Source organism: Morone saxatilis, unplaced genomic scaffold (genome assembly GCF_004916995.1).
Source record: "Morone saxatilis isolate NCDOM2014 unplaced genomic scaffold, NCSU_SB_2.0 Contig24, whole genome shotgun sequence".
Taxonomy (NCBI): domain Eukaryota; kingdom Metazoa; phylum Chordata; class Actinopteri; family Moronidae; genus Morone; species Morone saxatilis.
The window spans coordinates 13,072,186-13,088,501 of record NW_023339807.1 but is presented as its reverse complement, the minus strand read 5'-3'; the positions used below and the strand labels follow the sequence as shown (position 1 = coordinate 13,088,501).

Genomic DNA, 16,316 nt, shown 5'->3' with positions numbered 1-16,316 from the left:
CACCTGCTGCCAGAACCTTCATCATGAGTGGAGCAGTCTGTCACTGGAACGGGTTTCATAGAAAACCATGGCTGTATGTAAGTATTTTAATCTCAAATCTTGCTTATTCTGGTTCATGTGAGTTTCAGCAGCCTCAAGGATTTTGAATGGAAAAAAATAAGTTTTATATGTTATTAAATCTCTTTCATTGAAGATGTTCCCTCAGGAAGTTTGTTTTCAGGTAGAAAAGTTTGATCCTATTGTGAACTCACACTTATTTTTTTTATAGACACTGATGATGAGGATCAGGAAGGAGGAAAAAAACAGCAGAGCTTCTCTCAGTGAGGTTCAGTCTGTAGGTATTCCACTCAGTGAAAACAGTGAAACACCACCTGGGACATGACTGAATCTAAATTGCTGAAAGGATTGTATAAGGGCATACCCCCGTGTCAGTGTTGCAGCAATTACTGTTAATTATTTTGACTAACCTTGTAACCTCGTCAAATTGCCTTTCCCAGGAGATTGGTTGGTTTGATGACAATGACAATACGGTTGGTGGTTTTAACCACAAAATTGGCCACAGTCGCATCATCGGTGAGAGGTGTTACCACAACACTATGATTTGCTGGTAGAGCTAGAAAACCCCAATATATCTCATCAAATCAATAGCAGCTGGCATTGCCATGAAGCCTCCGTCAAGACTGTGATTCAATTTGAATTTTATTAAGGAGAATACAACTTCAAAATCACTGATACATACAAATTCCTATTATATATCATTATATTATTTCTCTTTCGTGTTCATGACTGGATCAAAGCTGGGTTTGGCTGCCAGGAAACTGTGCTCTGACTGTTACTGTGGCCTTCATCCACAGTTGGCAGCTCACCTTCCTCATCCTGGCATGTGTGCCCTTCCTCTCTGAGGCCAACTTGATTCAAATGAGGGCAGTGGCAGGACATTCCTTTGAGGACCAGGTGATGCTGCAACAGTCTGGGAGGTTGTTGATGACATGACCACGCTGAGACGTGCACTCTAACACATTAGGCCAAAATGACTGTTCATATTTAATGATTTTGAAGTTTATATTTTAGTCATCTGCTGAGGTAGTTGAAAACATCAAGACTGCTGTTTTTTTGACAGAAATGTATCTTTGATCATTTTCTCAACTTCAAACATTTTAATAGCAGTTTATGGCAATATTGTTTAGTCCTAAGTCCAGGTAGATGGTACTCTGTTTATGCTAATATCCATTTTTTTTTTAAAAACTGTCCACTACTACCAAAATACAGTCTTCTTTTATTCAGTTCCTGGTTCACACTTGCATGGAATTTGAAAATGTTTTCCCTGGAGACTACATCTTAAATAAACCAGTACGAAATAAACAAACAACGTAATATTTCAAACCTCATGCAAAGGACAAAACTTGATTATAACCAAGTATTCATGTTTAGTCCACAGTCCTGGTTTTGTGGGAGTATATTTGTTCCCTTGAGTGGTGAAACAAATTGACAAAGACAAAATAATACAGTACATATGGAGCCTAACAGCTATAGCCTTTTGCTTAAACTCTGGCTGTAATTACCTACTTTTTAGTGAATTTTAAAACATAAGTAATTAAAGCTTTTTTTTTTAAGTGTAACTGTGCTGCAGGCCTTAAAAGCCTCTGCAGCCCAGTCCCAAGTTTTAAGTTTTTTCTTGAACTTGGCTTGGTTTCATTTTTAACATTGACTATTGTCCCTGTTATTTCTGCTTGACTGAACCATTGCAGGAAAAGATGAGAGGAGGCAGGAAGTGCACTAGCTGCAACCTTTTCTGTCTGCGCTTTTATATATTAGTTTGTGTAAAAAGATAAAAGTGAAAAAGGAAGAGAGAAAAAAAAGAAAACAGGCAAGTAAATGTTCACTAAGTCCTTATGGACCTTTTTCAGGAATTTCGGAGAGTGTGTGGGTTCTGAACAGAAAGAATATCCGTCGCTCTGATAAGATGTCCTAATGTACTGCAACAAAATGAGTGACACATCTGTAAGTATTTTAACTTTGATTTCTGATTTGCTTAATATTTCAAACATTTTGAGAGTGTTGTCAGTGAGTACATTTAGTTCTAATGTGCTTTCATCTCCAGATTGTGTGTCAGCAATGAAAGACACATATCTGAGCCAGACCCGCAGCATGTGAGATTTAAAGAAGGTAAACCTAGGTACTGTGATAATCTTATGTTGTCCTTATGAAAGCATGTCTCATAATGTGCAAAAAGACGTCATAGATCCCAAGTGTTCATCACTGCAGGTGGATTTGTCAAAGGTTTAGTCTGAGAGTACGGCACAAACAGTTAAAAGTGTAAAATTTGTTTAAAGCAGAAAGATTTAAAGTGAGCTTGCTTAAAACAAAACTCTGAATAAGCTTTCTCAGTTTCCTGAAACAACACCAGAATCCCAAACCACAAATTTCTCTGGAGAAGTTGGACTTTAAATTGCTGTTGGTTGGTAGAAGCGCTAGATGGCGCTACAAAGCTATTCATAAAAAGCAGTCTAAAGTCTAAAGTTTGAAAGGTGCTGGCTTTAGTTTACCTCTCACGGGAAACCCAAAAGACAGCAAAAGCAACAATACTTACTAAAAATAATATAATGTAATAATAACAAGGGCTGACATTTTATTTTCTTTGTAATTTTGGTTCAGTTTAGAGGATGATCTGAACGTCAGTGCGCACACTATGGAGGGATTTTATGTGCGTAAATTGAATGCGTAAAAAACACAGAAGCAAGAAAAAAAGATTAAATAGGAAAAACTGGATTATCTCTGTTATCAGCTGTGACTGACAGAAAATACAAAACACAAGTTGCCTGCGCAAATGGAAAAAATACCTAATTGTGTGACCTCAGACAGGTATTTAAGTCCAAATATACATTATTACAGAAGATAAAATAAATAGCAAATTAAGATAAATAAATTTTGAATAAATAAATGAAATCACTGATCATTTTGAATTTGAGTGAATATGCAGAGGACTAAGTCTAAGTTGGGATCAAATCAAATTAAACCTGAAGGGGAACAAGACACAGCATGATCTTTTCTTAAATTGTTTTACACTATTTAAATATTTACAAACCATTGGAAATAATGTAAGCATTTACGTGTAAACAAACCTACTGCGCATTTATTAACACAATTTGGAATCAATAAATGGTTCAGTTGTTTTGTAAGAATGTCCGCTGATCAAGAAAGTTTGATTACCAAGAAAAAAAAAACTCCTGAATTAACATTTTCAGAATTTGGGAAAAATATTAATAAAAACCAAAAGGAGAAATGACAGCATGTGTCTTTGTAAATACAGTAAATAACGTGATATTTATCAGGCAGTTGGTAAACACTAATAAAGACGTGGGTTAACGTGATGAGGTGTGTGTTGACTCCGAGAAGTTTTCAGGTTCAGGTTTTTTTTCGCTCAAAGAGAAAAACCGACACAAACCGGGAATAATAGCATTTAGCCTGAATTTAAATTCCTACTCTTTTTTTAACTTCATTTAATTGTTTAATTTTATTATTGACATTTAAATTAATTTCTGGGTGAGGCCTTGCTCCTGCTGCAGGCCACCCTGCTTTGAAAAAACGTTCAGCGGCACGAAGGTCATGAAACGCGTCCATACCTGTATTATTTCACATTCACGATTCAAAAATAAACACCTACAATGTTGAAATATAAAATAATAAATTAGAAGCCCATCTCATAATTTCAGACTTTCTGTTCTGCTGTTCAAAAACAGATTTTATCGACTCAACAATCAAACAAACTGAGTCGATCAACTGCTTCTGAATTCATACTGACTTTATTGAGTGGCTTACATAAAAAGCCATTCTCGGAGGGAGAAAGAAAAATATCATTGTAAAATTAAAATCACTTTACAACATGCTTACTTAAATTAAATGAGTGGGTAAACAGTAAATGATTTCCAAACCTTACAAATAAATTCAAAGTGCGCCTAATGATAGACCCCTAAATACAAGAAAACTCGTGGTTAAATATAACTCCCCACAATACATTTCATATCATGTCAAAGAAAAATCAAAGTACATTTCCGTATATTTTCAAATATTTACTAGAGTCCATATACAACTAGAAATACCTATACAAAATCGTCTCCTGGACAAATACATTACTCACCTTTACATTGGGCTGTAATTATTCTAACCTACATTTCTCATTATATACAACACATTTTGCAGCGAAGTGAAGTGTAAGTAACCTCATCTGGCCTACTTACAAACTTGGCGCACATACTGTAGGCTGTGGAGCGAATAGCAATATGAGATATAAACCTACAACTGCTCCTCCATTATCAAACAGTTGATGGGATTAAACAGATATAATGAAACCATCCTTCCCACGTCCTCGTATACTCTACAGGTTCCTACCGAGCAGTCCACCCACAGGGACAAAAAAAAAGAACAATATCTCCATAATAAAGTGCCACAGTTTGGTTTTAAACAATATGTATGACAACAGTGGCGCAACTTTGCAGGCCTACATTTTTCACAGCAGTGTTTTCATCTCAGACCCTGCGTGGGGAAATAAAACATCAAGGGGAAAATTCAGGACGAGGCTGCAGAGAAAAAGTTTCAGTTGTGCTCTGCTCCCAGTATGCCCACAATAACTTGATTACACTGTCACACCGCGGATGTATTAATGAGAAGTTTCTGATGGTACAGCTATGAAATGATGCAATTAGTAGTCTTAAACACTTGGGAAAAGTCAAAGAAACGTATAGGCCTATTTTCTCATCAAATGACGACATTCATGATGAAGCATTTCGCATACACCAAAGTATGTCCACTTTCATGTCCAGCTTGGACAATTCCATCACAACACTTTGTTGTTATACAGTTTGTTTTGTTTTTTTACTTCACTGAGGGGGAGTTTTAGAGGCCGTTCATGCCCACTCCCTGGGTCGACTCAGGTTGGTGCAACAGGTCTGGGGAATGGCACGGAGGGCTTCCCGGCGCGCTGTGCTCGCTGTCGGTATCACTCCCCCTCTTCCCTCCGCTGCCCCCGGAGCCAGAGCCGGCGGATCCTCCGGCGCTGTGAGTTTTTACATGTTTACTCAGGTGATCGCTACGCATAAATCTCTTGTTGCACACCGGACAAGCGAATCTTTTCTCCCCGGTGTGTGTGCGTAAATGTCGCTGGAGCTCGTCGGAGCGCGTGAACCTCTTCCCGCAAAAGAGCCAGTTGCACACAAACGGCCTCTCGCCGGTGTGCCACCTCAAATGCGCCTTTAGGTGCGACGTTTTCCCGTAAACCTTCCCACAGCCGGGGATGTGACAGCTGTGGAGACCTTTTCTCCGGAGGCTGGCGCCCGCCGGTCCCAGTCTCTCCGCCTCCTGGCAGTTTGGACAGTCGCAGGTGGCTCTGCCCGAGTACCGCCGGGCAGATGACCTCGGAGACCCCGCTAAAGACGCAGGTGGACCCCCGGAGAGCATAGTCCCCCCTGCCCCGGCTAATGGAGAGGGGCTTGTGTCCGGATAAGAGGATAACACCGGCTTGAAACCGTCCATCAGGTGCTGGCCGGTTGTCAACAGGTGTGGAGAGGGACTTGTACTGAAAGCAGAGTGACTTAAACTCGAGTAATCAGAATTATATCCGCCCAGAGGAGAGTGCAAGGAGGTCTGGAGTCCACCGGAATGTAAGGACGTTTGTAGTGCTGCTCCATTAGGGTTTTGAACATCAATCCATCCCGCTCCCACATCCCACCACGCAGAGGCTCCGGTGGTTCCAACCTCTCCTGTGGGGATACCGGGATGAGACGATTTGAACCAGGACTCGTAGGGATGCGCAACGCTCATCCTCGGATAGATGCCCTGCAAACTGTCCACTGAGGTGTGCACCTTGGAGATGAAAACCGGCTGGTGGCTGGACTCTTGGGAGCTGCTCGAAACCGACGCTTGGAAAACAGAATAATCGTTTCCAAAGTGCGGACTAGATGAGGTACCAGACGTGAGGGAAAAGGCACTGGATCCGGAGGAGTTGTTGGTGCCGAAAGAGTCCGAGATGCCGGATCCATTACGGGACACCCCGAAGCCGGACAGGCCGGTTCCGAGGCTGCAGCTGCTCGCAGCGGCTCTTTTCCACGGGTGGAAGCCTTTCCCAAATGACGAGGAATTATCCGAAATTGCGGACGGTGAAGGGCTCGGGCTCCCTATTTTGTTACATGTTGCAGCTAACATGGCTAAAGGAGTCGATCCTAACCTCGGCTCCTCCTGGAAGGGACGAGAAAAGCGGTGAGTAACTCGGTCTAACAAGTTGAACAGGTTCATTACAGACAGTTTCATGCAGCATTTCAACTCCAACGAGAAGGATCAGTTAGTAAATTGCCCCCCCCCGCCCCCACACACACACACACACACTTTGAGCAGATGTATAACAAGCTATTGGTTAAGTTTGAAATGACATTACAGCAGATTATTATCTTCGCCTCCTACCTGGACGAACTGAAAGTAGAGAACTGAAACGCGACACACTGCGCTTACAAATGCATGCCAGACAGGACACCAAGGGAAACATGCGTGTTTTCTGAGCACCAGAAACAAACTTATATCCCGACTAGAGAGCCTCGAGCTTTCTCATACGACCCGCTTGCTGAAAATAGAACCGACGCACTGCCTTTGCTGCTACTTTGCGGCCGCTGTAAGTTTAATCCCCCTCCGCCGGACAATGACAAGAACTAATTAAACCAGTAAGAAAGTCCTTTCGACTCACCCCTAGAAGTGAAGTTGCCATCACACAAAAACACTGCCCTCCTCAGAGGATCTTTTTATATTTATGAATCAGAGCACTGTTTTTTTAGAGGTGTGCAATACAATGATGTGTTCCGCCCATTCTTCCACAATTGTAGGCTCCTCTCCGGCTTTGAAGTGCCGCTGTGACACGGGCGACCAATCAGCGGCTCCGTCCCGCCGCACAGCCACACACTACCGTGAGGTCATCAATAGGGCGCCTCAGACAGCTCTCCACCCTCCTCCACCCCACCCACCCCACCGCCCCCTCCATAATAAAAGACAGCGGAAGGAAGGTAAAGTTAAATGAGAGTGAATTAGGAAGGAGGAATTAGGGGGCCACTTATTGAAATTTTTACAGAACACCACGTTCCATAAATTTGAAGAAAGCGGGACGATGGCCCTGTGCCGGTGGTAGATTTAAAAAAGAAAAAAGAGACATAGAAGAGGTGGATGAATTATGAGCACGGCACCAGCAGAAATAAAGAAAAAAAAACAGCCAGCATAATACTGTAAATAAAATTAAACTCACATTTCTAGAGGTTGCATTTTCAAGTAACTTTCATGCTCCCAATTAATTGCTTGAATCACTTCTTATTGAAAAGTTTGATGTAAAGTCTATTCTCCAAATATAAACGTGAGTGAAAGTTTAAGTGGGTCAACTCCACTTCATGTTGCATAGGCCTGCGTGTGTGTTTACAGATTTCAGTGCAGGGCTCAGGCGTTTTTTAGTCCATAAAGCCTCCTCGTGTTTTCTTGAATCTTCCTCATATTAAAAAAACTTATTCTGGCTGGCTCTGGCAGAAATTACCCCGCGGGATTTTTGCATGTTTTAACTTCTTAAGAGTTAATATACACAAACTATTACACAAGATACAAAGGCTGCATTGTTCTGGTCGTGGACCTATATTACACAGTCTCAAACTTTCACATTACTGTAATTGTGTTCAATTATCTAAACGGTTTTTGATTAAAACTGCTAGATGGTGCATTCCGGTGGAGGATTATTCGTTTTATTATGCTCTTAAAACCAACAGATGATGAAGAATATGATGAGGGGTCGACGTAGTTGACTTTGGAACATTTTCAGCCTTTAAAATTACGAAATTCAAAAAAAAAAAAAAAAATAGTCAAATTACTGGCAATTTAGAGCATGCTGGTGCCGGAGGTTAACTGAGATTATTTATTAAAGTAAGTGATTTCACTGGCTGAAAATATAATGATAAGCTGGTTATACTGAATAGGTTCATCACTTGACATTTTGTTAAATCTATAGAGGAAGCTCCTGTTACATAATAAGAACTTGTAGGCAAAAGCGGTGTGTTGAACCTTGGGACTCTCTGTGGGCGCTATTAGCATGCAGTGTGCACTGGAAGCATAAATTTCATTTGAATTTCAAATTTAATAACGCAGGAGGTTTTTAATCATCCGCAGTTTTATTTGTTTGATATTAACATGCTTATTGACCGGGTCTGTTGACCAGCTTGGTCATTACAGGACAGGGAAAAGTTAATTAAAACGACCAGGGATTATTCATCACATCATCTGCCTAACCCATGTCGCTTCCTTTATTACACAGCGTGATAGATGGACTATCTGATTAATTCTTGTGTTTCTAGGATTGGACAACAGCTTTTTGGATTAATTTACACTGCTTTACCTTCACGTGTAAATAAATGAAGGAGCGGAGGTCTAAAACAGCTAAAATTATTCATAATGTTGCACAGTTAAAAAAAAAAAGCACCCACCGAAACACATACAACAACATTGTACATGCACTTATCTTAATTATCATTCTTACAGCACATGTTATATTTATTGCCAATATCCACCGATATTTATAATTAATTCAAAAAATGCAATGACATTTATTAAATGGGTAATTCAATCACTATTTTAAGTGATTCTTTAAATGTGTGTGCGCTTGTTCTCAAACTAACGCACAAAGTGTCGACATTTAATTATTTTAGGGGAAATGAGAAATCACGATGAACCACATATATTTATATGAAGGCAAGGACAGATTTTTAGATAAGCGGGAGGAAAAAAAAAAAACAACACAAACACACACATTCACTTTGGCTTATTGACGTTGGAGATAAGAAAGAACTTGTATCGATCTGTTTTCTGCTCATTCATTCACTTTATTTCCGTCAAACTAACCAATCATACAAACTGTCGAAAAAACCATAGCAAAGCTGTGGACATTATGCAACCGCGTTTAAAAGGCGAATAAAAATGTGACAAAGTAATGAGGAGAATAAAACCTACATACCGTGCTCCTCTGCTCTGCACTGCATTGATTGACCCTCGACGTTTGCTCTCAGCAGAGTAAAAAACACAACATCTCCTGCTGCCGATGTGACTGTGGACCATGGCAGATAAATGTTACACTGGCAATTCAATTAGGAATAACTTGGAAAATTTCCGCTGACCCCCTGATTCCCTCTGCTTGCACTTAAACACCTTTATAAAGAGACCCACAAATATGTGCACAGATAATTCAAGTTTATATTTCAGCATGAGACTATTAAACCTGTGTGATCAAACTGCTTTTCCCCCTTTTGTCTTCTTCCTAGAGAGGGGATGGTCATTCATAATATTGTGCGCAATAGGGATTTTTACGCATATGGAGAGCAAGGTATGGGCTGCATGAGGTATGAGCTACAGGGGGGCATGTTGGCCTCTGGTGACAAATTACCAAGTGATCATACCAGCAAGACTGATGTCAGAGGTCAGTGTGATAACTCCTCAACAGGAAACGTCTCGCGGCTGAAGCCACAGAGGTGCACGAGATATTTAATCCACTTCAAAATCTGATCGTGTAATTTATTCTGCCTCTCCAAAAAAAAAAAAAAAAAGGGCTTTTGTTGCCTGTTGCGTTCAGCATCTAGAGGGTCGGTCCTAGTTCATATGGTGTGCACAGGTTGTTCTTAACGCACGGCTGTAACTGTAAGCCGCATTGAACAGATGTCCCCATTGAAGGCTTTCTTCTCCTACACACATGGGCTATATTACCATCATGAAATCAAACTCAAAACCTGTCCCTTTCGCCACCATAATGACCGAGTTATTCTGGGCCGCTGAGCACGAACAAAGTGTGTTCAATATTGCGTGCTCCAGAATCACTCCGCTTAGAGAGCTCGGGAGAAAGGAGTCAAGGCAGAAATGCAGAAATATACTTTAATGTGGAGATTTACAAAACGGCGCAATAATCTCGAAGAACCGTCCTATCAAAGATTTTTCTGGAAGAAATCCGAAGGTAATCACTTGTGGCTTTAACCAGCAATTAGGAGACCTTATGCTCAGGGGCTTATATTCAGAATTACTCACTCATTTTTTCAGCAAATATTTTTTAAAATAGAAATATATGGGGTACATTATTAAAACTCATGGTATCAACTTATAACAATTAAAAAATAGACAGTCCTTTATTAAATTTATTACACTGAGATAGATAGATAGATAGATGTGACTCTTCCTGTTGCTGCATCAAAATAATGTCACCCGACTCACAGACACTGTGGAGCTGTATGCAGAGCAGAGAGTAAGAGAGCAGGGTCTGTTGGTTGTTGTTTTCTCTGTTCACCAGGAGGTTGGAAAGAGCAGATGTCCGTCTGCACTGTGAGCTGCCAAGTGGGTCCGGAGCGGGGCAGCCACAGACACAAGGGCCCAAATGGTGTGACAAAAGATGTGCAGGAAGCCCCTCTTCGCCTGGGTGAGCCACAGAGAGGGTCTCTCCCCTCTCTGCCAGCCTGCAGGGACACTCACAACACGAGCCAGAGTGGTGGCAGCAAAGCCATGTGTTACCGGCTGGGATGCATGGTACACTGACACTCACATCCACACAAACATAAATACACATGCATATGCAGGAATGTGCAAATATGAGCCAATCCCATCCTCCACTGTCACCGGTGGATGCTCACACCTGCACATGGCCCACTCGGTGTAAAACATACACACATTAATGCATTTTTTTTTTCTAAAACCTTCATACAGATAGCCAGTCAGCTATTTTCAGGGTCACTTTTATCTTTTAAATGAGCTGCTGACAATGATGCAAAAGGTGGTGACATGAATATTGATGATGTAAATAGAGCAGAAAAAACTGTTTATATACACAAACAACCATATTTATCTATCTATCTTGTATTTTATCTAACTTGGAGATGGTGTGCCATTTTTATTTCGCCCATGAGGTCATGAAAAGTGGGTGAAGGGGTCCTGAAAGTGTTCCAAGCACAGGTGTGCAGCATGGCCTGTACTGAAGGGGTGCACTGAACCATAAACAATGATATAAATGTCTGGCAAATAAAATGGCTAGTTAACAATCTTTTGACTGCTCTAACCTCTGAGCCTTTGTCGGGTATCGATCAGCCAGCTGTTCCTGGCTTTGTCTGGCAGGATGGGAGCCTCTGGTTCCTCCTGGGATGAATGGAGAGCGCCGCCAAAAAACTCTCTCTATGCTTTTCAAGTTGTGTGTCTGTTAGTGGCAAAAATCAAAACAAGACGCTGTTCATCACCACCCACAGGTCAACATTTATATATTTATTACATTCACATAAAATAAAATCATAAAATGAGCTTGTCAGGCTCCTCAGGCTGTTTAAAAGCTCTAATTTAAAGTTGCTTATTATATTTAACAAGCCCCGGCACTGGCTTCTTTGTTCACAGTTGCCATGTTGTTGGTTTACATGGAAACCATGTGAATGGTAATTTGGATGGGCATAATTTGTCTCCCTATATTAAGATAATTGTATGTTAAATAACGAACATCCTCAGAATTGCAGTGGGTGTCATGTGATGGGTCTTGTCACGCAAATATGTCAAGACAGGGTGCTAATGATCTGTCTCAGCACCTGTCAGTCAAAAAGCAGCAGCGGTGACATTCAATGGTCAGGGCTGCTACCTCAGTCTATCTGGATTGTTTGCTCTTCTCTCACCAAAAGTCTTATTGTCAGAATAAAATTAGTTGAATAATTAATTTAGGCATTTGTTGGGTAGCATTTTTGCATGTTATGATGTGTATTTCCCAGGCCACTTTGTTTGCCTGGCTGAGGTGATAGATTACAGCATTTCAAACTGAGGCTGTTTATGATAAACAGAGCTAACAGTGTATTTTGCCGCCGTTTGGCTTGACTGCTACATCTGTGGGCCATGAGGTCTTCTTATTGACTTTCACTGAGCCCAACATTGCACTTTGTCAGTGTGAGCGGCAGTCTAAGAGACAGGCGGGCGAGGCAGTCATACAAAGTGAAGTACTTAGGATTAGCCCTGGCTCTTCAAGTTTCAGTAATTATCCTCCTGAAGGCATTCTTGCTGTGTTGGATAATAATGGAAGTCCGGGTGTACGCCTGTCACCTCTCAAGTGTGGGTGGAGGAAGCCAACGAGAGGCACAGGACAGAGAAATGTTTGCTTTTCTGTTATGTCATCGGAGGAGCACAACAGTAAGGCAAACTTGTGTTGTTCCCCGAGCGGAGATGAGGCTGCGCAACAACACTGATTTTCTTCTGCTTAACATGTGACGCACAACTTGGAATCTTTTCAGCTGTGGATGTGATAATGAAACGTGTTCGCCAAAGGTGATAATGTGTTCTGAGATCAAGTAATTACCAAGTGTCAGGCATGTGTTTTTGATAAACAAATCTGTTAAAACACACAGTTGCATTATTTGTTGAGAGTGAATATTATCTGATTGGCGTTGATTACATTTGCAAGCTGCACAAATATGTGTTCCTTTTTCTTCCTCTCTTCCCTCTCACATCAGATATTCACACAGGAAGAACTATGTTGTTTTTTCCCCATTTCTGATGTGTTGCTTCAGTGTATCTATCACATTATCTTTAACGTTTTATTCAAGTGCATGTTGGAATAACAGAGAGGCCCTTATATCCAGCAGAAAAAACACAATGCTTTAATTAAGAGTCAGTCCGATTTCCCAAAGGGGAGATTGTCTTCTTCCATTAACTTAGTTTATCATATAATAAAGAGGTTGCCTTGTCCTTCCCTACCCAGACAATTGGTTTTAATCAGCCAGCAGGTCTTTCATGGCTGATAATTTATGCTAAATTGACAAGGGTGGAGGATATCACAGAAAATCATTATGACAGGGCTCAGGTCACTGCCTGTCACCATCTTGTTTTATCCTGTCCACTGAGCTCACGGACAACAACAAAATTCGCAAATAAATGTGATGGAAATATTAGCTCTGGAGACAGCTTACTTCTGAGTAATTATTTAGTGCATCCTGGGAAAGTTTTGGGCAGTGAAGGGGTATGTTCATTATCTACGGAGTAAACAACACACAGAGAGCAAGTTACAACTGAAAAAGATATAAAGAATAACTTTTTGCAATGTCAATGACTAAAATCAGACATACCGAAAAAGAATCAACAGGTTATTCTTCTGATAAAAATGCATTAATATCATGTAAAAGTGGGTTGCTGCAATGACAAATTAAGGTCTGTGTCAAAAGAAAACCACAACAAACAGCAACAGATTATTCCGGTGATTGCACAGCAGAGTCCAAACATGTCTGTTTTGACTTTGGTTTTTAAGTGCGGACTGTGCAAGTGTGAAAGTACAAATTGTGATTTGAAGTAAAAGGGGTGGGGGTGGGGGGGTAGAGAGGGAGACGCAGGATGAGCACAAGGAAGAAGCCGGGACACACTTCTCGCCTTGCAATTTAATCACTGTATACCCAGGGAAGTATTGACAGTTGTCCTGTGGAAGCTATTAAAGTTGCTGTCCAAGGTTAAATGAAATTGCAGTTTATCAAGGCAGCATTGAGAAAATAAGGGAATCTGTTCATGGCTGTTGATTAATGTGGAGCGTGATCAACACAAGGGGTTCATTAAGCCATACATCACCAGGGTAATTTAACATGTCATCGCGCCTGCTGTCGCTCTCCTCGTTTTGTGCGTTGTGTATGTTCGGTGTATATGTGTGAGTGTTTGCGTGTTCAAATCAAGAGCTCTGACCTCACATTTTGAGATGTGATTGTGCCTGTATGCCTTTGTGTTTGCACGATCAAAAACTTCAAAATCCCTCCTGTTAGCACTGTAAACTACACAGCATATCTCTCCAGAGACTGGCATCAAATGAATCACTTATGTGGTATGATGGCATAATATAAACATAATATAGTTCATGTGCCAGTATTCAATCAGCCCAGAGACAACCTCCTCCAGAATCAGGACAGCTTCTTCCAAAAATGTTGTGATTTTAACTCAAGTCAAACTGTGTTTTTTATCCTGATTATCATCTCTTCTTATCCTTTTCTCACAATACTGTTCATCTCATCACATCACTGATTTGATCACTTGTAGTTGCACAGCAGCTGACGAGCATACATAGAGGTATGCTAATCAGGCTTGGGACCTAGAGCTGTTTTTTTTTTTTTTTTCGCCTGGTGGATTTGTTTACTGGTGGATAATTGATGGTGCTTGAGGGACAGGCGTGAGTCGGACATGAATCACGGGCGACAGGGCTCATGATAAGGAGCTGAAAGTCGCCTGTAATTAAGCCGGGCACTAGAGACCAATTGTTTGTAGAATGATTTGGTCGGGGCTAATTGACACTAATTGTTTAATCAGATTTTCTTCCCCTCCATACTGCAAGCAAGTGTGCTCTACCAGCAACCTCATCCAACAATGCAGTGAAAGAAGCCCACGCTTGATATGAGATCCTTCAGGGGGGCTTGGTGATGGCTGGAAGTCTAGACATCTGTTTATGATATCTTCTCAAATGCTGGCATGGTTAGTCATGTGACTACATGAAATGGACACATACATTTAACCTCAGTCTTGATATGGTATATGACACTTAGGAATTTGACTTTAGTAGCAAGTAATTTTACTGGTATTGATATTAACTATTTTAGCAAATGAGAAAGCATGTGATTGACAGCTCTCTGAATGGTGACATCACCAAAAAGTATTTTTGGATGAGGAGGAGTTTTACTGTTCTATAACAGCAGCGGTGTTGTAGCAGATTTATGACATTGGAGAAGACTCATAAATTAGCGCAGCAGTACCCATGATCCTCCCACACTCATTACAGGAACTTTCCTGTTTAGTGCACGATTCCACAACAGCTGGTTTTGCACTCTGTTGCAACTCAGACTAAATTACAATGCAGGACATTGCACCGGGAGGCCATTTTGGAAGAACTGCAGATATATATTTTTTTTTAATACCTGTAAAACTTTATGAGTCTGGGTCAGCATCAAAGCCACAAAAAATATGGCTAATTTACCAAAACTGTTACAGTAAGATGACTTGTGATAGCTCCTACAGGAGTTTTTTGTTTTTTTTTACTGCAAAACAAGTGATAATTGAGTAATAACATACTCTGACATAAATGTTAATATATATATATATAGAGATAGATAAAAAAAAAAAGAGCTAACACCACTGAGGTAATTTTTTATAAAATCTAATAGCACTCACTCATTTTACATGATACTGTGACACCATGTTGGTAGATTTGATGTTATATAATAAAATGAAGCAGAGCATAACATACAAATCATGTATGTATCATTTATGTATGCAACACACTCGAATGGTGAAATAAGACATAGTTGGTCTGAATGCACACACAATAAAGTATATGTAAACAAATAATTACAGAATAATTGTCAGAACACATTATGTCAGTGTCTCATCATCAGCACTCATCTGAGCTAAGACATATAAGTATATAAGGCCTCGGCACGTGTGGGGAGCTGTTTTAGTAAGATTAAATGATGAGATGGAGCAGATAATTAGAGACAAGTCTTCCTTCTCCATCTGATTAAATGCAGCAAGTCTGACTAACGAGCTAGTGATGGGTGGAGCTGAACACATGAACATGGGATCTAACATCATTACATTTAACGGCAATTAAACCTGTAGCTTTTTTAATTAACACAAACTATGATGGGAAATTAATGGTTATTACTCAGGGGCCAGCAGAGGGGAACATTGGATATTCCCTCACCTAATGTAAACCACACTGAGCAAGTGCAAAAAAACCCTGTACTGTCCTGTGAGGTTCACATACAGCTGGTCATGTCAAGCTAAAAGCGCCAATTTAACCAAATTACCAAATAACATATTTTATTCGTAAGCCCCAATACAGTTCATGAAATGATGAAGAAAATCCACATAGATTATTTGATCACATATGGAGGATGTGTACAAGATGCAAGGATGGATTATTAAAGGTTCAGTCCACCTAAATTACTAAAAACAACATATTATATAATCTATGCATTATGCTGTGCAAAAGCAACATTGTTACTGGAAAGGCAAGACATTTCCAAGAAGCAAGGAGAACCTCAAATATAATTAAGTTCACCTCCTTTGTATCGGGGTGGAAGCAGAAATCTCAGAACCTAGGCAAATAAATACTGGGTTTATAATTCTACTTATGTTTGATTTATTTTGTGACTAGATACCACCAGAGCTATTTTATACTACACAAAATGTATTTAACAGCCCTTGTTACTATAGAGAGTATATGAAGCTGTTATAGTTGGCTCCAACTACAAGATTGAAATACTGCTCATATATTAATACAG

The 16,316-nt window shown here is 40.4% G+C and overlaps 1 protein-coding gene across 1 annotated transcript; it reads right to left on the bottom strand.

Moving 5' to 3' along the window:
• Nucleotides 1–3,854: 3,854 nt before the first annotated feature.
• Nucleotides 3,855–6,751, bottom strand: sp8b (sp8 transcription factor b). The gene is made up of 2 exons (XM_035672741.1): nucleotides 6,731–6,751; nucleotides 3,855–6,231 (listed from the first exon to the last, which is right to left on the bottom strand). Exons 1-2 carry the CDS (start codon nucleotides 6,749–6,751, stop codon nucleotides 4,894–4,896), a joined length of 1,359 nt encoding a protein of 452 aa, XP_035528634.1. The 3' UTR covers nucleotides 3,855–4,893.
• Between the last annotated feature and the right edge of the window lie 9,565 nt (nucleotides 6,752–16,316).